This window comes from Micropterus dolomieu, linkage group LG07, assembly GCF_021292245.1.
Source record: "Micropterus dolomieu isolate WLL.071019.BEF.003 ecotype Adirondacks linkage group LG07, ASM2129224v1, whole genome shotgun sequence".
Lineage (NCBI taxonomy): Eukaryota > Metazoa > Chordata > Actinopteri > Centrarchiformes > Centrarchidae > Micropterus > Micropterus dolomieu.
In genome coordinates, this window is record NC_060156.1 from 20,662,664 (window position 1) to 20,686,863 (window position 24,200).

General features: G+C 40.8%; 1 protein-coding gene across 2 annotated transcripts; it reads left to right on the forward strand.

Moving 5' to 3' along the window:
* On the forward strand, positions 1–24,200 carry cwc22 (CWC22 spliceosome associated protein homolog). 2 transcript variants are annotated; one of them, XM_046054358.1, is made up of 20 exons: positions 1–137; positions 1,759–1,815; positions 1,919–2,142; positions 3,168–3,385; positions 4,325–4,579; positions 5,230–5,358; positions 5,728–5,896; positions 8,823–8,876; positions 9,011–9,146; positions 10,977–11,183; positions 11,290–11,352; positions 11,444–11,539; positions 12,334–12,415; positions 12,728–12,788; positions 19,197–19,274; positions 20,312–20,464; positions 20,622–20,749; positions 21,028–21,129; positions 22,236–22,417; positions 23,305–24,200. In XM_046054358.1, the coding sequence occupies exons 2-20, from the start codon at positions 1,761–1,763 to the stop codon at positions 23,979–23,981; spliced, it is 3,069 nt and encodes a 1,022-aa protein (XP_045910314.1). In that variant the 5' UTR covers positions 1–137; positions 1,759–1,760; the 3' UTR covers positions 23,982–24,200. The 2 variants fall into 2 exon arrangements, with proteins under 2 accessions (XP_045910314.1, XP_045910313.1); XM_046054357.1 differs by lacking the exon at positions 1–137 and adding an exon at positions 197–538.

The following is a 24,200-nucleotide window of genomic DNA, read 5'->3' on the forward strand; positions in this document are numbered from 1 at the left end:
CTCCCTTCAGCCCGTCAAGACTTTTATTATGAAATCCGGAAGCTGTCCCTGACCCGGACGTGTTTTTGTTTATTGTAGGAAGTTTTCCGCCAGAAGAACGACACTGATTTAGGGAAGATAAGTCGGGAAACAGAACGGTAAGAGGATGTTGTACAGCCAAAAAAAATAAAGTTAAAAAGACAGAGTTTACCTGCAGAGACGGAGAAGGAAAAATCTGGAGGTTTTAGCAAACAACTAGCAGCTAAGCTAACTAGCTGGAGCTGAGGCAGGATTAGCAGCTAACTTTAGCTCATCCAAACACACATGGCGATAAAACTGAGACGTTCGTGTGAGGATTATTTAGTAACCTTAAGTGTACTCATTTGGAGTTATTTATTTATCTTAGTTATATCAGGTCGAAAAAAAGTTCACTTAACTTCGTGTTTCCTGTTCGTCAGCAAATGTAACTTAACGTTACATGTAAATCTATGTAAATCTAAACTCCTAAAAGTGACAATGAAGTTTTACCTGAAACTCTCCAGACACTTCTCTTCAAAAGGTCAGTTAACCCACATGACAAAACGGCAGCTGCGTAGGTAACGCTAAGGTAACTTTTACCTGCTCTGCAATATCATTGGGACAGCACAGAAAAATTGCATTTGCAAAAACTTAGTACCAATGTGTGTTGTTACAAGAGCTGAAACGATTTTTGGTTAATTGGTAAATTGAAAGACAGAAAATACACAGTCAACTATTCTGATCTGTCATTTAATTTATTGACTAAAAGCAAATATTTTATGATCCCTTCACCTTGCTTTTCATGTTGTTCATTATATGTACATAAATGCTGTATATACATCTGGGTTTTGAACTATTGGTGTTTCATCTTGTTGAGTTTTAGGAAACTGTGACGGGTATTTCCCACGAGTTAGAGCGGTTTGCCTGTTAATCCCCGGCTTCTCCAGGTTTCATGTTGAAGTGTCCTTGGGCAAGATGCTGAACCCGAATTACCCCTGGTGGCTGTTCCACCAGTGCATGAATGTGTGTGAATGTGATGTAATGTAAAAGCGCTTTGAGTGGTCACAAAGACTAGAAAGGCGCTATACAAATACGGAGTATTTACATTTATGCTGCTATGCAATTTTATATAGACCAAGTGATTAATCGAGAACATAATCTGTAGATTCATAACTGACTTGGGTTGATTTGATTGGTCTTCAAAGCTGGCTTAAAGTTTGTGTGGTTTAACCTTTTTATATACAGTCTATGGGTTTAACACATGTGTAACCCAAAGAGAAGCTATTCGCTGCCAGCTGAATCATAACCAAGACATTACAAAGATCTTTTTGAAGTAATCATCAAAGTAACATTTTCCCTGCTGTCGGAAATACTCATTAGAGCACCACATGAGTATTAATCCACTGTTGGTCCCAAAAAAGATTTCCCCCTGTTTGAGTAACTTTTAATTCATTAAAAAGTACAGTGGCCAGCTGCTTAAAATGGAACTATATATTTGTGAGCCATTTTTTTAAAGATTTATGTCTTCAGTAGGAACCAGTGGGTTTGGGGATGAGAGCCACAGATATTTAAGGGAAGTCAGAAAGTATTGAGAGACGGACTAATTGTTGGTTCGGGTCTTTTCATGGGATTAGAAGACAATATGCCAGTGTAATTATGCTGTATAAATAGGGTTCATTCTGCTATTCTTTATGTATGCGTTGATCTGTGATGGCTCTTGGAATACATTTTAATTTTAATAAAAAATTGTGTGTTTTTCAGGGATGGACCCTCCAGACAGAAGTCGAAGTCCCAGTCCTGCGCAGAGAGAACACAGTGGTGAGTAAAACCTGCTGTTTTTTAAGTAACATTACTAGAAGTTGTAGCTGTTTTGTTATTCATCTGATAATGATGCGCGCTCTCTCTGTCTCTCTGTCTTCAGGACCTTCAGATGACGAGTCCAGTCCAGCAGATAAAAGGCCCCAACAGTCCGGCACAGTTGAGAAAAGCCCCAAAGAGAGGCCGTCCCCTCGGGCCAGTCCTGCAGGCCGCACCTCTTCCAGGAGTCCTGCCTCCAGCAGCTCAGACAGCAGCAGCAGCAGTGATGATGAGGATGAACATAACGGGGCACTGAGGAAGATTAGGAGTAGCGTGGCTCAGATCAAAGTAAGCAGTGACTAATATGGATACTGGCATCTGATGTGCTTACATGCACTGATTACAGTTGATTTCGTGTTGTTAAGGGCCATGTAAACAAGAACAGCCAGACAAACTAAAGCTAAAAGTTAACCTTCCCTCCTTTCGCTATGAGGCAATTTTTTCCCATTAAGTTTCCCTTGGCACTCTTATAAACTAAAATACGACCAGGCTTCAGACAAGCTGAAAAGTCTCTGTAGGGCTGTCCTTCGCTGTTTAGTTATTGACCAAAACAAACCCATGTTGTATGCTGTGCATGCGTGCCTGCTTCTGGGAGACTGTCAATAACTTTGGTTAGTGCTGGAGAGTATTGACCATGAGTTTTTCAAAGCGTGGTAATCGAACATGGTTATCATGATGATAATAAAATGTGTACGGTAATAATAACCATCGGGAATTTTTTACCATGGTTTATCATTAAACCGTGCACCGTTTCATCCATATGTTGTTGGGTCGACTGCCACGGCTTGATGTCTCGTAGCCAAAGGTAACATCTCCTCAAAAACACAAACTGAGAGCTCAGATCAGTGTGTGGGTCCCTTTTTCAGTCTGTCTGTGAGTTGGTTGGTCTGCAGTGTTAGTTTCCATGGCAACAGAGCAGAGTTTGGCATCAAGACATGTTAGTGAGATGGAGTATTCAGGGTTACATTTAGCCAGCCTGATCATGAAACAGTGGTGAGCAGCATCTCCACTGAGTAAAGAAGCAGCTTGTTGATTGACAAGAAGAGAAGTGTGTGTCCATTACTGTCATCTTAGACACGAACTCCCCGGGTACCTACAGGCTTTCAATGACCCAGACTCACTCTAAGTTGAGCCGGAGCTGCTGTGTTGTCCCTCTCATTGAGCTAAACTCACACTTTTAAAAACAGCAGCTTGTTTTTCTGTTGGTCCGGTGTTCTCTGAGGAGTTTCCCCAGGCCATCCTGAATTCAGGGATGATCCATACCATTTTAACATATGAACACTGCTGACACTCTGGATTTATTTGCTGTCCAGAGATCAAGGTCCAAGTCAAGGTCCAGAGAGCGAGACGGATCCAGGTCAAGGTCCAGAGAGCGAGACGGATCCAGATCAAGATCAAGATCCAGGGGACGAGACGGATCCAGATCAAGATCAAGATCCAGGGGACGAGACCGGTCTAGGTCTAGAGGACGAGACAGATCCAGGTCCAGAGAGAGAGACCGGGACCACTATGACAGAGGACGGTATACTAGGTAACAGACAGAGCCACACAGCTTTTGATTAGCTTGTAAGAATGTGTAATTAATATTATTTGTAAATAATAAGTATTGAAAATTAGGTGATCAGTATGTTAAAGGGCTCGTGGATGTGAAACTAGGTCATAAGACTAAAGTTTTTCAGTTTTTTCTATCATATAACTATCCATAAAACACACAACAACACATAATAAGCAGTCAGGTGAAGCAAAACAAAAAAATTACCTTGATATAAAACAAAGTGTTATGTAGGGCAGGGCGATATGACCAAAAAGTTTATCCCAATAAAAAAATGTCATGTCATTAAATATTGATAATTATTACAATGAAATGTCAAATCATTATTTCTTTCAAGTTTAAAGGCTGATTTTTGCTCCTGAGTGAAAGTTCAAGAAACCAGACAAACTTACTAAACTTTTCTTGTACTTTTCTTTATGGTCAGAACAAACACTTGACAACAAACAGTGGATCACATAACAAATTTGATGTAGAACATTCAAAACAATTATGATGAATTAAATTTAAATCAAACATTTATTGAACATTTCTTACATTTTTATTGAGGAAATTATATTGTGATAATTATCTGTATTGTTTTATTTCCCAGACCCAATGTCTTGTATAAAATTGAAGCATTCTCTATATGTCATATTTCCATTTCATTAAATAAAACAGTTTTACACCTGTTTATAAAAACGAGTTCTTCCCGCGAAACAGTGCCTCTTTAATGGCGGCATCATGCTGTATTAGTAAACATAAACATACTCCAGCTATTAAAATCATCAGACTTTTTAAAGCCACACCAGACCAGTTCAGACCTGAAAGGTGCTCAGAAAAAAACAGGCTAATTGGGTAACAGCAGTTACATCACAAAATTACAAAAAAAAGCTTTAAAATGTAATTTTTCTTTTGTCTCTTCCTGTCTGCTCTGCCCAGGGATCGCTATGATGATCGCCGTGATGACAGGGGCGGGCACTTTGATCGATGGACCAATCGGGATGCAGAACCAGATCACAGGAGGCGAGGCCGCTCAGCCTCGCCTCCAACAGACAGAGAGCCTGTGGCAGACGACCAGCCGCCTGTCAAGAAGAAGAAGGAGGAGCTCGACCCGATCCTCACGAGGACCGGCGGGGCTTACATCCCCCCAGCCAAGCTACGCATGATGCAGCAGCAAATCACTGACAAGAGCAGGTAAGAGTATTGTTAATTATTTTATAGGTGTTAGGTTTAGACAACACTTAAAACTTTTAGTTTTATTTGTTTTTACCACAACTCCTGTAATGCTTCACATTCCTGCTAGTCACTTTCCAGTCATCCATCAGTTTTATTTGTAGATTGCTTTTCTTTCTCCCAGGCAGCTATTTTTTCAGTTCATTTCTATAAACATTTCCTTGTGGGCTACAGCTGCAGAGAAATTTATCGTCATAAAAATGTAATTACCTTATTATAAAGGCATGTATTTTTATTATTTGGTCAGTGTTGAGTTATTGCGTGCTAAAAGCGATGCATTCAAGGATGCTCTCACATCTAAGATTTGAGCGGTGAGCTCCTTTTAGCAAATAAGACCTAGACGACTTACAAACAGTAAATATGGACTTGAAAATAAAAAAGTGTATATGGTCAAGCTCAGCGGCAGATTTTTCTTAAAAATCTTAGCGGCTTACCAGCACTTGAACGCATCATCAATGGCATACAGCACAACAACTATTTCATCTTGAGCAGCAGTTTTGAGCAGGTTGTGACTCCAGACCCACGATGTGTTACTGAAATCTCAACTGTTTAAACAACTCTGTGTAATCTGTGTATGTGTTGTTGTTGTTGATGCCCCACCCCCTGTGCAGCCTGGCCTATCAGAGGATGAGCTGGGAAGCTCTGAAGAAGTCCATCAATGGTCTGATCAACAAAGTAAACGTGTCGAACATTGTCATGATCATCCAAGAGCTGCTGCAGGAGAACATCGTCAGGGGGAGGTGAACAATGAAACAGCACCAACAACATTAATCACATTAATCCTCTGTATTCAAATATATGCTTCTTTAACAGTAAAATTATTTTATTTACAAAATATTTTTGGGCAGCTAATCATATCACAAACACATGAGGGTTTAGTGTTAGAAGTTTGTGACACTTACAGTGAAACCTAAAAAACTGGATCGTCATTCAGAAGATGTAATGAAACTTACAGATTCAAGTGAACCCATATAGTGAAATAAGGGGCTATCAGGCACTTTTTGACACCTATAAACTAATTACATTTTTTTAAAGTCTGGAGGTTATTTGCTGTCTGACTTACTGTCTCCCTGACTTCCTCCCTAACTCTGTACTTGTATATCTGTCAGAGGTCTGCTGGCTCGCTCGGTGCTGCAGGCTCAGGCGGCATCGCCAATATTTACTCATGTTTACGCCGCCGTTGTCGCCATCATCAACTCCAAGTTCCCTCAAGTTGGAGAGCTGATCCTCAAACGCCTCATCCTAACCTTCAGGAAGAGCTACCGCCGCAATCTCAAGGTACCCATCTGTAGCTGTTAAGTGGATATGCATGCAGTGTGACTAAAACATGTGACTGATAGGGGTGGGTGGCGAAAAAAATGTAAATGCTTAAACCACTCTGGTCGTGTGAAGAAAATAACTGTAGCAAGTAATTTTATAAAGCCCTGTGCCCAGACAGCGTTTTGGTTGACGATTTGAAAGAATGCGATTTAGCTAATCATAAAGACGATGATTAAAATGTAGAAAAAAATTGAAATTAATTCTACACCATCTCACCTGTTTTAAACAGTCATGCAGTTACAAATTCATCCTTGTGTGACAGATCTGCTTGCCAGTCACAAGCTCCATGCTCCTCCTGTTATTGTCCTACTCACCAATCAGAGCGGGCACAGGGCATGTATATTTTACAACATTTACTCATTTGACGCTCCAAAGCGACTTGCATACAACTGACAATACATACTAGTAAGAGCAGCAATAAATACTAGTAAGAGCTAATAGCACATATCATATCAATGGGGTAAATACCTAGGGAAAGAAGTAAGTTAAGAAAAAAAGTGCAATCAATACAAGCTAATTGGAGGGGATAGAAGAAGAGCACAGGAAGTGCAAGTTAGAGGTTAGGAGTTGTGCGGCATTCTGACCAACCGCGAATTTTCACCTCGCGACACTTTACTCGCGTGAGTACATTCGCTGCAAGTGTTCACACATAACGCGAGAAGGCAATTTTAACGTGAATAACCACAACTTGCAATTACTTCAACTGTATCAACCCAAAGTAAACATTTTGCTGTGATTAAATGTCAATAAACGGATTAAACTGATGCCGAAATAGCTACAATATTACATTTACATTTATTCATTTAGCTAACGCTTTTTAAGCGACTTACAATTGCTATACATGTCAGAGGTCGCACGCCTCTGGAGCAACTACGGGTTAAGTGTCTTGCTTACAGTGGGGAGTTGAACCCGGGTCTCTCACACCAAAGGCATAGTCTTATCCATTGCGCCATCGCCACCCCCCCACAATATGATTTGTTAAACATATGACTTCATTCTTTGTCAGGTCTGTCAGCAGGACAACAACTTCTAAAATGTTTGTTTTCTGAATAGAGTTTGGATCGATCAGGACTATGCTAACTTGGTCACAGTAAAGTACAACGATAGCTGGAATAAAGTTACAGACATATGTTTCCTGGACTCACTCAGATCGCTTTGTGTGAAGTGATGGCAGAGCCAGGCGGCGTTCGTTGGAGGAGCTTAGTGGCCGAGAAGGAACGTCAACTTGTCTTATGGAGTTTAGGTAGATGGGTGCAGATCCAGTAGTCACTCTGTATGTAAGCATTAGTGACTTGAATCTGGTTCTGGAGGCCACGGGGAGCCAGTGGAGGTCACTGAGTAATGGAGTGACATGAGTCCTTTTGGGCTGGTCAAAAACAAGACCCACTGCTGCGTTCTGAACCATTTGTAGGGGTTTCACCTCACAATGACCAAGAGTTCAGTCTTAGAGAGGTTAGTTGAACACTTCTAGAGGAAACATGTGGGACAATGGCACCAGGTGAACCGACACAGGCAGCGGCTTTGTGTTTCAGCAGCGAAGTGTTAAGCCTACACGTTGTTAACGTTACATATCCACATGGGGCATTTCAGAATAAGAGTGTTTTGCCAGTTTGATTATGCTGAGTTACTCAGATTTTGCTTATTTGTTCAGTTGTCCTTGATTTTTGTGCTTCTACTATGGTTAAGTAGGCTATGTAGTTAAATTGTTTTAATTGTGTTTATTGTTGATGTACGATTGGGAGTCTGCAAAGGGTGTTTTATTTGGAAAATTGGCTGGATTCTCTTTGCCGTTCTTTGTCTGACTTTCTGCCTGGATCATCTGCTCTGTGCTGCTTGACGTGGCTTCCATCAAAAATAGACTGGCATTGAATATTGAACTTTAGCAAAAAATTGCAATATCTGGCAGAAAAATTGCAATTCGATTTCACCCCCCTTGCTTCCAAATTAGTGCAGTTAATATTTTGAAATAAAATTCTGATTACTCTTTGCTTGTTTCTCTGCTTGTTTGTTTGTCAGTCAGCATCCTTCATCAACACCATTTAGCTTGACTGCCAGTTATGTTTCATAATGCATTTCAACAGACATAAGGACATGAGTCACTTGAGTAAGAGCCCAAAAACTGCCTCCCTTTCTGTTTATTCAATCAAGACTCCTTTCTGAATCTAACTGTGAGATAGGGTATGGCCGACAGACGATGCTGTGAGCCGCACGTTGGCTTATTAATCATGCAGCCTATCAAACAACTGAAACCAACATCTGCACCCTGTGTGTTCAATTCTGCTTTACCTGCTCCGTAGGTAAAATATCCACCGCAACTTGTAACGTAAGTTAATAGTCTACCAATTTTTTTTTTTACCGAATGAAGTTTGTGCGAGAACACAAGTATGCACATAAGACAACTGCTGCCGACTTCGCGCGTGTGTGCCCGATGACATTGTCCATCCCGATGTCTCATTCAGACATCGTCCGATGGAAATTTTGTAGACATCGCCCAACCCTACTGTGAGATGCCCAAAGATTTCCACCACATGTGATTTTGAGGTGGAAATGTTCCAGCTTGAGCATACTGAAGTGGTATGAGTCCAATGTACAGAGACAAGAAAGAAACTGGAGCTAAATAAGAGAATCAACTGGCAATCCTTGAAAGTTTTGTTTTTACCTAACTGCAGCTAATGTCTCTACTGTTTGCTTAAAGAAATTGACACTATCATACGATCAGTTTGTGTTCAGTCTGAACACACCTTAACCAGATTTAAAGCTGTAAAAAGTATTTTATATACATTGCTATTAAATTAGTATTATGTCTCAAATCATTTCAAATATTGGCTTTATTAGGCGTAGTATTAGTGATGTATTAAAGCCAAGTCTGTCTTTTGTTTTCCAGCAACAGTGCCTGACAGCCTCAAAGTTTGTGGCACATCTCATCAACCAGAACGTGGTAGGTCCTGCTGTGTGACTTTAATATTGATTGAGGGTTTCAGTGTTGGATGTTCAGCGCTAATGAAGTGTGTTTACTTCTCTGTCTCTCTTTCGCGCTTTCTCTTTGTCTGATCCAACGTGTCTCGCTCTCAGGCCCATGAGGTTTTGTGTCTGGAGATGCTCACTCTGCTGCTGGAGCGTCCAACTGACGACAGTGTAGAGGTCGCCATCTCCTTCCTGAAGGAGTGTGGACTCAAACTGACCGAAGTCTCTCCGCGAGGAATCAATGGTACACTGCAGCTTCAGCTAAACTCATTATCATCCTCATAGTTTCAGTTGATGACAAGGAGCTCAAATCGATTAATCATTTAAGTCAGTCATCACAAGCATAAAAAGCCAAGCATTCTTTAGTCCCAGCTGAGCTTTGCTGACCTTGAATGGTTTAACTTCTTATCTTGCTGTAGTACAGGTGTGCTTCATCACTTTTGGGTATCACAGGTGCAATAAAAGCACAAGTCAGATGTGAAACAGGCATGAATGTTCCACCAGAGCGGGCAGCAAAATCCTGCTTTTCAGCCTGGTTTTAAATTCATCTTTATGATGACCAAAATTAAATGTTTAAAATGAAAAAAAAAAAGGAACCCAAAAAAGTCAATTGGATGTTGAAATGACAAGTTGGTTTTGTGAAATGGCATTTTGAAAGTAGAGTCGCAACGATTAGTCAATTATTCGGTTAGTCGGTCGAAAGAAAATTAATCGACAAAGATTTGGATAATCGTTTCAGGCATTTTTTAAGCAAAAATGTGAAAATTTAGCTGGTTTCATCTTCCTTAATTGAGGAATTGCTGCTATTCTTTGCATTTATGATAGTAAATGAAAAGTCTTTGGGTTTTGGACTGTTGGTTGGACCAAAGAAACAATTCGTAGATGTCACTTTGGGCTCTGGAAAATTGTGATGAGCAGTTTTCAGAATTTCTTGACATTTTGTAGACGATTAATTGTGAAAATAGTCGGCGGATAAGTCGATAATGAAAATAATCGTTAGTTGCAGCCCTATTTGAAAATGAAAAATGTGATTAAAAATCCTGAAATGGAAAATACAAACAAATGCAAAATCTTGTTAGAGTGAATGCAAAAGGCAGGCAGGAAATAAAAAAAACAAGAAGATGGTGCATTCCTGTAGGCGAATGGTCACAGCCCATGCCACATGGTTTGATTCAGGCAGAGGGACGTTTTTGCATGTCATACCTCTGCCTCCCTGCTTGTTTCCTGTCAGCCTCTTCATTGTCAACTGTTCAACATGCCAAAAAAAGCTACCTTTTTATTTTAATAATTAATCTAGTCAGATCTTGTTATACATGTTTTCATTTTCGGTTAAGCTTTCACATTTAAGCTTTTCTGTTTTCCATTTCAGGTTTTTAACTTACACTTTTCTTTTTGAAATTGTCATTTTACAATATCAGTTGGTCATTTTATAATCCAATTACTTTTTGTACTTTTAACATTTAAATATGATGATCCTGAGTACAAAAATAATTTGTCTCTTTTTGTTTTTCATTCTAGGTCCTTCATAGTTAATGAAGTATTACAATTGCAATAATTGATATGTAATGTATTTCAATTTGTTTCTTTCTTTACAACAGCTAGTATTTTTCTCTAGGCCTTGCAATATTTCTGCAAGAAATACTCCCCAAAAAATATTTTAAATTTGACCAATCACTGTCCTTTTCTTATTAAATCTTGGGCACTAGTCGCCTGAATATTGGAAAATGAGGTTTCTGACCAAAAGGTTCCCGCTGAAAGTATTCTGGGTAAATAAAGTTTTAAAAAATTTAATAACCAAGCTCTAAACTACCGCTAGGAGCCAGCTTTAACAAACCTGCGTCATTATAAAAACATTAACACCTGAGAGACACTTTCTTTCCCCTGAAATTAGCTTGTCAGGCTGAGGTTTTTCTCAGATGTATGTCAAGAATATTAATAGCCTGAAATGCTGAACTCAGACTGATCCCTTTAACTAAACAGTATTGCATTTGTAAGAGAACACAAAAATAGATCCCTAATTTCAGCACAATGCATCAGAAAAGTCTCTACAAATTATACCTGTCACTCTTTTCAGCCATATTTGAGCGTCTCAGGAACGTCCTCCATGAGTCGGCCATTGATAAGAGGGTCCAGTACATGATCGAGGTAATGTTTGCCATCAGGAAGGACGGTTTCAAAGATCATCCGGTGATCCCAGAGGGTCTGGACCTGGTGGATGAGGAAGACCAGTTCACCCACATGCTGCCACTGGAGGACGAGTACAACACCGAGGATGTCCTCAGTAAGCCCCAGAGAGGGAGGGGGGGACTCTGCCTCGCTCTAAACTCTCTGCAGAAATACGTATGCATGTATATGCAAGCCTAACGTACGTATGTGTGTTCACTCAGATGTGTTTAAGATGGACCCAGACTTCCTGGAGAATGAAGAGAAATATAAAGCCATTAAAAAAGGTGAGAATGCGCACAAACATCACACTGTTAACTGTCCAATCAGCTATCACTTCCTTCAAAGTTTAACCAATCAGATGTCCCCTCCTGACAGAAATCCTGGACGAGGGCAGCAGCGATTCGGGGGAGGACGGAGACGGCAGCGACGAAGATGAAGACGATGCAGATGAGAATGAGGAGGAGGGAGATGGTGAGACGGACGAGTCGATGGTTTTCTTTCTCTAATTTAAGGGGCGTTGATTTTACTGCTCGCCCCATGAAAACAATTGTGTAACGTTTTCTATGGCTCTGGAGGAGCTTTTGTCAAGTCTGAGAAAAATAACCCGGATGGGTTATCTCCATATTGGGCTTGACAGCAAATTTTAAACAGAAAGCTTGAGGTTATAAACTGGAGGGAGGATTTAAAGAAAAAGACGCTATCCAGTTGCATTATGAGAAATATAGGATCCAGTGTTTTAGGGTTTGAGTATTTCGACCTCCGTTGCATCATTGTAAAAGTAGTTCAACATTTTGGGGTAATACATTTTTCATTTTATTGCCGAGAGGTCACTCTACTGTCTGTTTGTTGAATAGGAAGCTACAGCCAGGAGACGGTTAGCTTAGCATAAAGATTGGAAACGGGGAAATAACTTGGCTCTGTTTAAAAAAATAAAAATAAAAAAATCCACCTGCCTGCACCCTTTAAAGCTCACTAATTAAAGGCTCCCTCAGGGGTTTTTGACGCATTCAGGGTTTTTCCTGGCTCGGAATGGGCCTTTTAGGGGCCATTACACACCCCCCCTTCATATGTTGGCTTTGTATTGGCTGGACCCCCTTGTTCCAGTTTAAAGCCTATATAGACAGACGGAGATCTAAAGGACCTTGTTCAATGTTCTGATATTATAGCCTTATATTAATCATTATTTCAATATTCTGGGATGAACCTGATTTTAACACAAAACACAACCAGCCAAATCTCTCTCGCTCTCGCTCTCTCTCACACAGATGAGAAGGTCACCATCTTTGATCAGACAGAAGTCAACCTGGTTGCTTTCCGAAGAACCATCTACCTCGCTATACAGTCCAGGTACACACACAGTAACACACACTCAAAAATACACATCACACTGTCAGTGACTCAGTTGTCTCTCAGGGTTTTGGCAGTTATTTACAGCGCCTTCTATATTTGATGGACTTGGACTAATATTTAAAGCTGTGTGTGTAGCCTAGTTACCATGCTTTCATTGAAGAACACTTCACAGGTTTGGAGAATAGGATGAAACATGGAAACAGATTGAGAAAATTACACATGTACAGAAACACACAAACAGTAACACACACACAGTTGGACACATTTGCTCACTGGACACTAACTGATTGATTGATTGTTTTCCTTTAGTTTGGACTTTGAGGAGTGCGCTCACAAACTGATCAAGATGGACTTTCCTGACAGCCAGACGGTGAGTCCATAAACGCGCGCACACACGCACACTTGGCCGATTTAAAAAGGCTTTAGTGACACACACAGTAATGAGGATGACTCTAAAGTGAGATGACACACAGTATACAGTCGTTAACTACAAGTGTTAGATTGATAAAGCTAGACGGCTGAAACACTCCATTGACAATCAATTCATCGTTGAAGTCATTTGTTAAACAAAAATACCTAAAATGTTTATTTCATCTGCTGACCAGAAGGTGGCACTGATAAACAAGTTCAGTAGAGCTGCAACAATTAGTCGATTAATTGTTTAGTTGTCAACTATGAAATTAATTGGCAACTATTATGATAATCGATTAATCATTTAGAGCATTTTTTAAAGGATATGAAAGATTTCAGCTTCTTAAATGTGATTATTTTCTGGTTTCTTTACTCCTCTATAGAGCCCGACCGATATGGGTGTTTGGGGGCCGATGCTGATATTAAAGTGAAAAAGTGCCGATTTATGAGCAGATATTTTGATTTTAAGAATGATTTGGATAGTAGACCCCCTTACTGTATAAACTACACTTTAGGCCGATATTGAAAGCTGGAATGTATGTGGGCTATAAAACCGTTTCCTAAATGGATTATGTTAATAAAATAGATTACAGTCTCAAAAAGTGAACATGTAAACAATTGCACATCAATAAATATTTGCTGCTGGAAGGTGCAACTTTTTCTGCCCTCTGTAAAAAGAGAGAGTGAGAGAGAAAAAGCATGTGTACACCAGAAACTATAGTTTAATAGCTCATTACGAGGTTGGCGCGTTTTGTGGCTAATTTAGCAAAGGGCAGCGTGAGCTGCTGTAACTTTACGTGATTTTAGAGATTATTTAGAAGTGATGAACTTGGGACAAAGGTGGACCGTTCGCTACAACTGCCACACTGTTTGAAATAAATGTACAGTTACGTCTGTCCAGCAGCGTAGCTTTCAACACCCAACTACCGTAACATTAACCTGCTGTGAGCTGGTAGGAAGCCGGGAGAATGCAGTGAAAAACGGGAGGGTTGGCAAGTCATGAACGTGACAAAAGACCGACTCACCCTTCACACAGCCCTCTAAATTCTACGTGTAAGCTCTTGTAAACTCTGGTCAGCTGACTGTTTTCTTCTGTGGTTTTTGTGGTGAGGCGGTGTAGTTAACAGGGCAGCTGCAGCTGGTCACCGTCTGGTGGGCAAACTATGCAACACGCATGACATGAGTGAAGGATCTGAAGTGGAATTTATACTTCTGCGTCAAATCGACGGCGTAGGCTACGGGGCTACGCAGAGGCTACGCTGTCGCCTGATGTGCACCTCTTCAAAAATGTAACTACACGTCGAGTCGACACGGACCGTAAGCTCTGTGATTGGTCGGCTGGGTGGCCTCGCAATGCCTCCGAACCGACCGGAAGTACCCCACGCTTTGAAGTAACATTTACTAGCGGCCAAAACGGCGGCTGTAACACAGTGAATCAATATATTTGACCCTCACAATCTGAGCGAAATGACTCGTTTCTCTTTCAGAATGCGATGTAACATTTGAAAAGGCTACACCAGCCGCATGTTTACAATTTTACCCCCATTAGCGGAGCTCTAAACCGGAAGTTAGCCTGTGAGCCTGGAGTATAAATCACAGCCGACCAATCACAGTGCTTATGGTCTGCGTCGACTCGACGTGTAGTTACATTTTTGAGGAGGTGCGCATCAGGCGACGGCGTAGCCTCTGCGTAGGAGGCCCTTTGGCTCTACTCGCCTTTGTCTGGTTTTCCATTGTAGAAATGTTGCACCTGTACCTGCTTCCAGGTACTTTTTTTCGTATCACCTCACCTCCATCGAGGTTCCAAGCGAGCTGAGGGATACTAAAATGTAACGTGAAAACACAGCAGAATACTGATTGGTCAGAGAGAATATTCACTATTCACTGCATCATCATTGCGTGAGCCAGACAGAGGCCAGCAACAGAAAGTTTTACAGTTTTCGTATGGAATTTCATCACTAAATCCATTTCTGAGAAGTTTTGAGGTGAGAAATCAGCTGTGTAGATGTCGAATATTGACAGTTTTACGAGAAGTGATGACGAAACAAAAATGTGCTTGAATATTTTCGGAGTTGAGGAGCTCCGCCAGTGGCTGCAGGGGAGGAGCGTGTGAGGCCGGCCAGCCGCCCGCTCACAGAGCCCTCTGCTCCCTCCGTCACAGACCGCTGCAGAGACAACGGCAGAGGAAAACACAGCTTGAAGGTTTTCATACCGCTTATCTGTCTTTACATTCTGAGTAATGTTGAAACGTTTTAACCGTAGATATATTTTAAGAGCTGGTGTGTGTGTCAAATTGAACATTACGTTGCAGCAGTTGTGTGTGGCGTCGCTATGACGACTATCTGCAATGGTAAACGCAGCAGGGCCGAGTAGAGTTGAGTCTATCGATTTGCGCTATGGTAGCATTTTTCGGCAAGGCAGCATAGATCGTCAGAACACCGGTAGCAGTTCACGTTTAGTCCTGATGGTAAGATGTGGAACAATGATGTTGTGTGGTTGTGGATTGGTAATAACCATAGACTGTATATAAAAAGGTAATAACTTATACCATCTGCTAGGTTACGGTCGTAGTCTGAAGCGGCTTTGTTTTGGATCACACTACCTTGTTTCTTACGACCCGTGCTTCTCTGCTTCTGATTGGCTAGTAGTCCTTACCTGGGAACTGCACATGTGCAACTCCCAACAGCGTACAACACATAGGGTGAAAAGAGGAGCTGCAGTATGAGAAAAATATGGTGTTAGTTGAAAATGAAACCATGTAAACCTGTTCTGGTACAACCCCTAATTAAGATTTTAAACCTGAAAATGAGCATAATACCACCTCTTTAAGACATTTTTTGTTGTAGATTTAATAATTGATTGTGCTTAAGTTGATTAACTGACTGAGAGAACCAGAGATCAATTGGTGAACAAATTATACTTAATGTCAGGGGCTTGTCTCATCTGTGGCATCATGACGTCATCTGTTTATGTCCATGTTTTTTATGCAATGGTAAATGTTGCTGAATCTGAAGTCACAGAGAACGAGAGAGGAAATACCTGCTGTACGATGCGGATACGGTCCTCACAAATATATTTACGCCAGCTGCGTCTGTGTGTGTGTTTGAGGTCAGAGCTGATGACCTTGTCAGCCAGAGTTTCATCAGCATCAGGACTGAATCATTCAACACAACAGCTGGAACAGACACTCACGCACATGCTTGTCCCCTGACGGGCTTCTCACAGCCTCTGTCTTAACTAAGGCCGTACTGAAAGTCTTTTTTTTTTTTTTTTTTTTTTTTTTCCTTTTTGTATTTGAAGCTCCTGGTGAGATTTTCCAACGAAGCTCCGAATGTCTGTCATCATATTTTAAGTCATCACCAAAGATTATTGTTTTGTCAACGTAAATGCATATAGGCAGCAAGCTAATCCCAAAATCAGTGTGACACTCACTCATTGTGCAAAGGTCGGTAGTTATTAGTTATTAGTGCCGAAATGGATTTTTCTGTAATTATGGTTATAGAATTTATGGTGCTGTTAGATTACTGCTAGACTGCTTACTCGGTGCCTTTCATGTTACAGGGTGGACGTCAGAACAAATTAAACCTAAAAATCAAGCAGTAATGGTTCTTAATTTTATAAATATGGACATCATTTGTGAGTTTGAACTGAGAATACGGCAAACAACATCTTAAATAAAAAGAAAAGAGAAGAGAAGGAAACTGTATAAAAAAGGCAGTGGCATTTCAGCCGGAAGAGATTAATATGTTAGTGGAGAAAGACCAGAGAAATAGCATATCAGTTGCTTAAATCAATTAGTTTTGGTGCGTTTTTTGTTATTATTTTTTTGTGTGTGTTTTTCAAAAGCCTCTTAACAGAGAGCATCATGATGTAAGACAAAACACCAGTGAAACGTGTTTTTGGGTCGTCCTGACGAATCTTAGCCTCCTGTGAGTGGTTAGGAGGCATGCGCGTAGGAGTCATTATACATGGAGGGGACATGTCCCTCCAACTTTTTGTCCAGCAATTTCGGAGTTGGCTCGTAGCCGAGGTGGTTTACTGTGTGTCAGTCAATCACACACTACACATCAGACATAAATAAACGGTTGAAAAGCGGACAAATTCATGTAGGTCGATAGAAAACATGCGACACAACACAAAGGTGGTGCTGAAAAGTTAAGGGAGAAAAAAAAAAGTTCACTCGAGGCAGGTGCAGCAAAGTGCCTCAATATTATAGACTTTTCTTTTGTGCTGCTGTTACTTGCAGCCTACCTGAAGACAGTAGTGAGGATGCCTGCAGCAGGGTGGGTAGTAACTTGTTATAAGTAACACTAATTTGCAAAATAAATGAATAAAATAAGTCATTGGCACCTTTCCTTTATTATAACTGTATTTTCTTTGGGCCAGTAATCTACTTTTAATTTTGCTACATTTTATACCATCATAATTTAACCAGTCTGTAATCTGCATTTTGCTTCATTAACCGAAATGAGATGTTATCCAGGCTGTGCGCAGTTACGCAGAAGAGCGCTGGTCTTGGGCGCATGTCACAGAGCTGGGCTGATGCTAACATTTAGAAAATCAGGCAAATGCCTTTTCAGTTTAAGGCTTAATTGTTCTACTAATACAACTTAAATCCAGTGAGCGCACACCATTTTCCATACACTGGTGGGCGTGTTGGAAAGCTGCCTGCGTCGCACTATTAGCCGGCAAGTGAAATACTTTCACTTTCCATTAACAACTTATTAAAAGCGTATTTAGTCTCTGCAGAGCAAATGTAGACTTCACACTGTAACGTCTAAATCTGAGGATCACTGGATAGATTCGGATATAAAACAGTGTCCTTTGGTTGAGCAGAACCTCGCTTTCTTCTGATGGACAGTAGCCTGTTTCTTTCACATCAGTTACTATTTGTTTTATAGCGATGTCTGACGGTGAGTCCATAAACAGAATGTCTCCGGTGAAACTAATCTTGGCTTTCACTCAGCAGCCAACAGCTGTTATTTATTCAGGAAACAATAATTTTTGAGATGCACAGGGAGAGAGGGAGAGAGAGAGAGAGAGAGAAAATATGGGTGATAAAACAGTCCTGTTGGGCTTTATGCATGACTCAAAGCTTCCTCTGTATGTAGGTTTACTCTGCTTCAACAACGAGCTGCTCCGTGTTACTGTCACGATAATTTTTTGCGTTGTGAAAATAATTTAGATGCTTTAGGAATAATCAGATTCTATTGGCTGTAACAACACACGCAACCAGCACAACAAATTGCATTCTCTAGAAATAATCATGTTACACAGCAGCTGTTTCTAACCTGATGCACAGCATATGAAATGTAATATTAAATATATTATACTTTTACTTGAGTAGGTTTATTCGCTCTTACTTTTTATGGGAGTAATTGTGCTATTTCTTGAGTAAAGACTTTGAGTACTTTACCCCCCACTGGCCAGCGGCACCAGTATTAGCGCAGGGCAGTAGCACAACAGAGTCAAAGCCAGCAAGATTGATGATGATGGGGCTTAGAAAATGTATTTTAATGGCTCATTTAGTTATGTACTCTACTTGCATAAAATTCTCAAGAATGCAGGGATAAAGGTCTCTAAAGACCCAGAGCCTCTGGCCATGTGAGACACCGGAAATATCACAGATCGCTCACAAGTGTAACATTTGGATAACTGAATACATTTATACTGTGGCTAGCTACATTGACTAGCAGATGTTCCATGGTTTTTATTGTAGGGAGTTGGTTTTGTTCTAGTTGTATTATACTCAGTCTCTTTGACTGTGCACACGAGTCTTCAAAATCTCCCCTCCTTAGTCTATTCTCCATCTTTTGTCACTGCAAATACCCTCTTTCAGCCACACTAATAAGTACATTTTGTTTTCAAAAGTCATTAGAAATGGGCATTTAAGTGCTTTATTTAAAAATAAATAAATCGGGGGGGCATGCCCCCGAACACTCCAGCATCTCGGTGTCCCCTCCAGGTTCAAAGTCGCTCCTATGCCCCTGGTAGGAGGTACTTGTTAATCTACGATCATTTCAATGTTATGTTTATTACGATGCTTTTAGGAGACGCCTCTTAAGATTAAGAAGGTTCATAAGAAAACGGCTTTGCCTGAAGATGATTTTGGCGATTGGATCACACATTGTCCTAAATGCGTTTTAGCAAGTGCCTTTTCACACAATTTGAACTTTAACCCCATTTATCGCTGATCTTTCAGAGTGTCCAATCACAGATGACTGAGAAGCCTGAAGATGTACGAGTGTTTAGTGTTTGTAACTAACTGTTGGTCCTAAGACTTTCCCACCTCAGTTCAGATTTTACATCAACCTGATGTGAAAACATATTTCTTCTTTTAACAAGATTTTTTATGTTTTCTGAGCAGAAGGAGCTGTGTAACATGATCCTGGACTGCTGCGCTCAACAGAGAACCTACGAGAAGTTCTTTGGCCTACTGGCCGGGGTAAGACACACACACACACACACACACACACAGACACACACACACACACACACACACACACACGTTTGTTTTACCATATGTATAAGAACATCGTATTGATTTATGGAGGCTTACTTATTAAGGGTCTGTTCACCACAATTTACCCTTTGCTAAGCCACACCCCGAATACGCAGCTGGCCAATCACAGCGCAGTATAGGACTCGCTCTTTTTTTTTTTTTGCTGTATTTTTCCAAGATGCGGTCAAACACTTTTCCTGGGGCACTTGTAATAGTTACAGTTGCTACCTTGAGAGGTTGAAAGGAAAAGTAAAAAAGTAAAAGAAAAATAAGAAGCTAACGCTAGCTAACTAACATTTTAGTTTTCAACTTTTAGTTTTTACGTGTCCAGGTGTTGAGATATCTTTATTTGAGATTTTTGCTTCCAGCACGACACACTGAAGGTGAATAAAATGTTTGTGGTAGTTTTGACAAATTACATTAAGAAAATTCAGCAGCAACAACTCTTTCCAGACACAATTAAAAAAACAAAACAAACAACAACATTCTGCACACTTTTTATTAGAACCGCTTTAGCAAAGGTGAATTTGAACGAATGGGACTGTGTGTAACCAAGCATCACCTAAAACAGCCGTATTTTTATTTAAGGTGAACCTGGACAAAATGTGCTTCAGTTATGATTAACACCATACATTAGCCCTAAGCTTGAAAACTAAAACCATATCACCCAGCACTAATTGGCCCTGACAACAGGCCGACATGAACATAGGCGGCTGTGTGTAGCTTCGCACTCTAAACCGTCATCTGTAGTAGTAACTTTGCACACTAATAAGTATGTGGGAAATTCAGTCAGTTTTTTTTGTTTGGATTAATCACAATGGCAACAAAAATACATAACATTTCAAGTGACAGATGATCTGGTCTTGATAGACTAACAAGTCCTGAAAACATAGGAAGCACTAGTGAACTACATGCAACTACAAACTGGACAAATTGAAAGTACTTATTAACACTTTACACTAACGTGTGTTTGTGTTCAGAGGTTCTGTCTGCTGAAGAAGGAGTACATGGAGAGCTTTGAGGCAATTTTTTCAGAGCAGTACGACACAATTCACCGACTGGAGACCAACAAACTGAGGAACGTAGCTCGACTGTTCGCTCACCTGCTCTACACAGACTCTGTGCCCTGGAGTGTAAGAAAGCACACAGCCATTAAATCCACCCCAGTCGAACTAAACTCAGATTTAACACACATGAAGCTGGCTGTTCTTTCTAATTGATTTTCCTCATGTCATTGTACTTCCTCTCTTTCTCTCTCTGTGCTGTGTCTTCTGAATGTCTCTCGACCAGGTGTTGGAGTCTATCAGAATGAGTGAGGAGACCACAACGTCGTCCAGCAGGATCTTTGTGAAGATCCTTTTCCAGGAGCTCTGTGCCTACATGGGCCTACCCAGACTCAACCAGAGGCTCAAAGACCCGTACGAACACACAAACTGAAACATGTTGCTGATGTTCAAAAATAAATTCTTTTCTAATGCTGTAATGGATAATAAAACATGACCACTATGATTTGACAAAGATACGATAGGAAGTATTTTGTTAGCTACAAATAGCAAAAAGTAATAACATGAGTTTAATATGAACATGGATGTTTTACTGAAACACAACAGAGAAATAAACCACAAAACACAGTTCATATTAAAAGAAAACACAAAGAAACAGCACTGTAAGCCAAAAAACTTTGTGTGTGTTTCAGGACTCTGCAGCCGTTCTTTGAAGGTCTATTTCCTCGAGATAATCCCAGAAATACTCGCTTCGCCATCAACTTCTTCACCTCTATTGGACTTGGAGGACTGACGTAAGGGGACACATATGAACATACTATACACACACACACACACACTGTACATAAACAACATGGCCAAAAATCTGAGGACACTTTAACATTACAGCCATATGTGAAAATCCTGAGCATTAATCTGTTGCTATAACAGGGTGGTTTCCTCAAAAAAGCCTTGAGTAAAGCCTTTTAGAAGGTATCAAGAATATGTTCTCTCCCCTGCTGAAAACAGTAATGTTTTTATATCCAATAGCAGGCTTTCATGAGATGATAAATATATATAAACTTAAAGTGGGATTATTCACAGTGGATTGTGCTGCAGGAGGCTGTTCATTCCTTTTTTGTGGGGTTTCAGTCAGCACTATCAGACCTGTAGCAAACAGTCACAATTGCTCGCTACAGCAGATGGGAAGCTCATCATCTCACAATGTGTTGAGTTTAGTCAAAACTTAAATGAATGAATCCATCCATCTGTTTTCTGCCGCTCAGTCGAGTCTAGGTCATGTTCATTTAATTATATCTATTAGGAATAATTGTTATTTACTGCTTGAAAAAGATAGATATAATAATAAAATAATTCTAGGCCATATCGTCCACACATGGTCATGAAATGGGTATTAAATTGCATTCTATGTGGTATTAAAAAGTCTTAAATTTAATTGACAGAAATAATGACTTGGATATTTTACAGGCAGAGTAGAAAGTCTGAAGAAATCTAACGTTATGAATGGGATGTTTGATATTTTGATAACATCGCTAAGTCTCTTGGGCAATTTCAGTTGTTATTGGATTTCACATCAAAAATGAGACCATACTTTCTGTAATAGGGGCCAAAACATAAGTCATTATAACTTAATTATGCAATTTGAGTCCAAATGTTAGCAGAATGAGTACAAGGACAAAAGCCTCCTCTTGGCAGAAGGAAAATAATCAGGAAAAGTATTTATTAAAACTGTAAGATCAATTTCTTACAAACAGTGCTTCCCCAGCTGGTTGCCACAAAGATAGATATAACACCACCTTATAGAATATCATTTTATGACCCCAGCAGTCCATTCACATGTGACGACAATGGCACTGAACTGCCTATGCATCCATTTCACACATTATTTTCTCTCTCTCAGGGACGAGTTGAGGGAACATTTGAAGAACGCTCCCAAGATGATCATGACTCAGAAGCAGGAGGTGGAATCCTCTGACTCCTCGTCCTCTTCAGCCTCCTCTTCCTCATCTGACTCCTCGTCCTCTGACTCCTCAAGCGACTCAGACTCCTCTGACTCCTCCTCCAGCAGCAGCAGCAGCTCAGGTACATCCATATTTCTTTATTTATTTTAAGTACAGCAGAAATGAAATTGCATGTTTGGTTGTTGTTGTTTTTTTCTGTTGCAGCACACATCTGCTTGGTAAATCATGTCCTGTGTTCTCCTTTGAGAAAACATCAGAAACCAAAAGCGAGAAATTGATATTTTACATTCCACGTAAGGGGAGTTGCAGTAGTCAAAGCGTGAGGTAAAAAACACGATATCCTAGGAATGCCTTGGGGGAATTTCTTCAGATTTGGCTTAAACGTTGACTTGGACTCAAGGATGAACTGATTAGATTTTGCCCATTATTCTACACCATAACTCAGAAACAGAAGGGGAGATTGTGATGTTTCGCAGTTCGTCAGACACCGAACAGGTGTCCCTTTTGGGTTAAGGGTCATTGGGGCGGCAAAATAGGGTTGTCACCATAATTAAAGAATGAATTGGATGATTCCAGATTTCACGTTAACTTGTCCAGCCTTACTAAATACTATTTATTGTTTAAATATTTACATAAAGCAGTAAAGTCACAGTTTTTTCATAGGTAGTCACACTAACAGCCACACAGCAGCCTGCTACACAACAACCCACATTAGCTTTAATGCTGAAGTCTCCTTCTTATCTAACGTACAAACATGAACACACATCTTTTCATATTTCTTATTACAATATTACATCAAAAAAGGGATGACTAAATGTTGTTTAAGTTGGACTTTAAATATGTCTCATGTGAAGGATGGGGACCTTATTGTCTCAGGGGTTCTGGGCTATGAAGTCCTAAAAAGTTCCTTTTAGTTAGCTGCCTCTTTAAAAAGAAATTGACAGATGAATGAGTGAGTGATGGATGGATACATGAGTAATGATTTTTTTTCCCCCCGTTGTCCACCAGACTCTGATGGCAAACACAGGAAGAAGAAGAAGACGAGAAAAGCACAAAGTGAGCAGAAGAAGAAAAAAGAGAAGGATAGTAAGAAGAAAAAGGACAAACACTCTGACAAGAAGCGAGCCGCACGCAAGAACGACGACGAGGATGACAGCAATGACGAGAAGCAGGCGAGGAAGGACAGGAAAAGCCGTGTACGTGAGCCGGATGAACATGAGCGTGCACGTGAGGTAGAGGAGCGCAGGCGTGCACGTGAGGCAGGGGAGCGCGGGCGTGCACGTGAGGAAGAGGAGCGCGGGCGTGCACGTGAGGCAGGGGAGCGCGGGCGTGCTCGTGAGGCAGAGGAGCGCGGGCGTGCTCGTGAGGCAGAGGAGCGCGGGCGTGCTCGTGAGGCAGAGGAGCGCGGGCGTGCTCGTGAGGGCGCCCGCCGGGGCAGACGAGACGAAAGAGCAGAAGAGGAGGAGGAGCAGGAAGAAGAGAGGAGACGAAAAATGGACCTTCTAGACAGACAAAGAGACGGAGAGAGGGATAGAGAGAGAGACAGGGGGAGGGAGAGAGAGAGAGCGAGAGAGAGAGAGAATGAGGAGAAAAGAGAGCGAGAGAGGGAGAAGCCGAGGGATAGAGAGAGGAATAAAGAGAACAGAGACAGGAACAGAGAAAAAGAAGAGAGGAGGAGGAGATAAAACTCTTCATCCCTCCATCCTGAAGCAGCGAGGATGACTGACAGACAAGTCTCCATCTTTTCCTTCTGTCGTCCGTCTCTTCTTTACCTCAACCTTTCTCATTCTGGTGTTTAGGATTTGGGACCCTCTCTCTCTCCATCTGTATGTGTTTTCTATTATTGATTATTGTTGTTGATGAAATGCAAAAAAAACATTAAAGTTGCTATAGATGTTTTTTAA

What these genes read in the sequence shown, in the direction of transcription:
- cwc22 (XM_046054357.1), top strand. Translation starts at nt 304, where the DNA reads ATGGCGATAAAACTGAGACGTTCGTGTGAGGATTATTTAGTAACCTTA. An exon ending in CAGACACTTCTCTTCAAAAG is followed by an intron (nt 539 to 1,758) that starts GTCAGTTAACCC and finishes TGTGTTTTTCAG; the next exon opens with GGATGGACCCTCCAGACAGA. An exon ending in TGCGCAGAGAGAACACAGTG is followed by an intron (nt 1,816 to 1,918) that starts GTGAGTAAAACC and finishes CTCTGTCTTCAG; the next exon opens with GACCTTCAGATGACGAGTCC.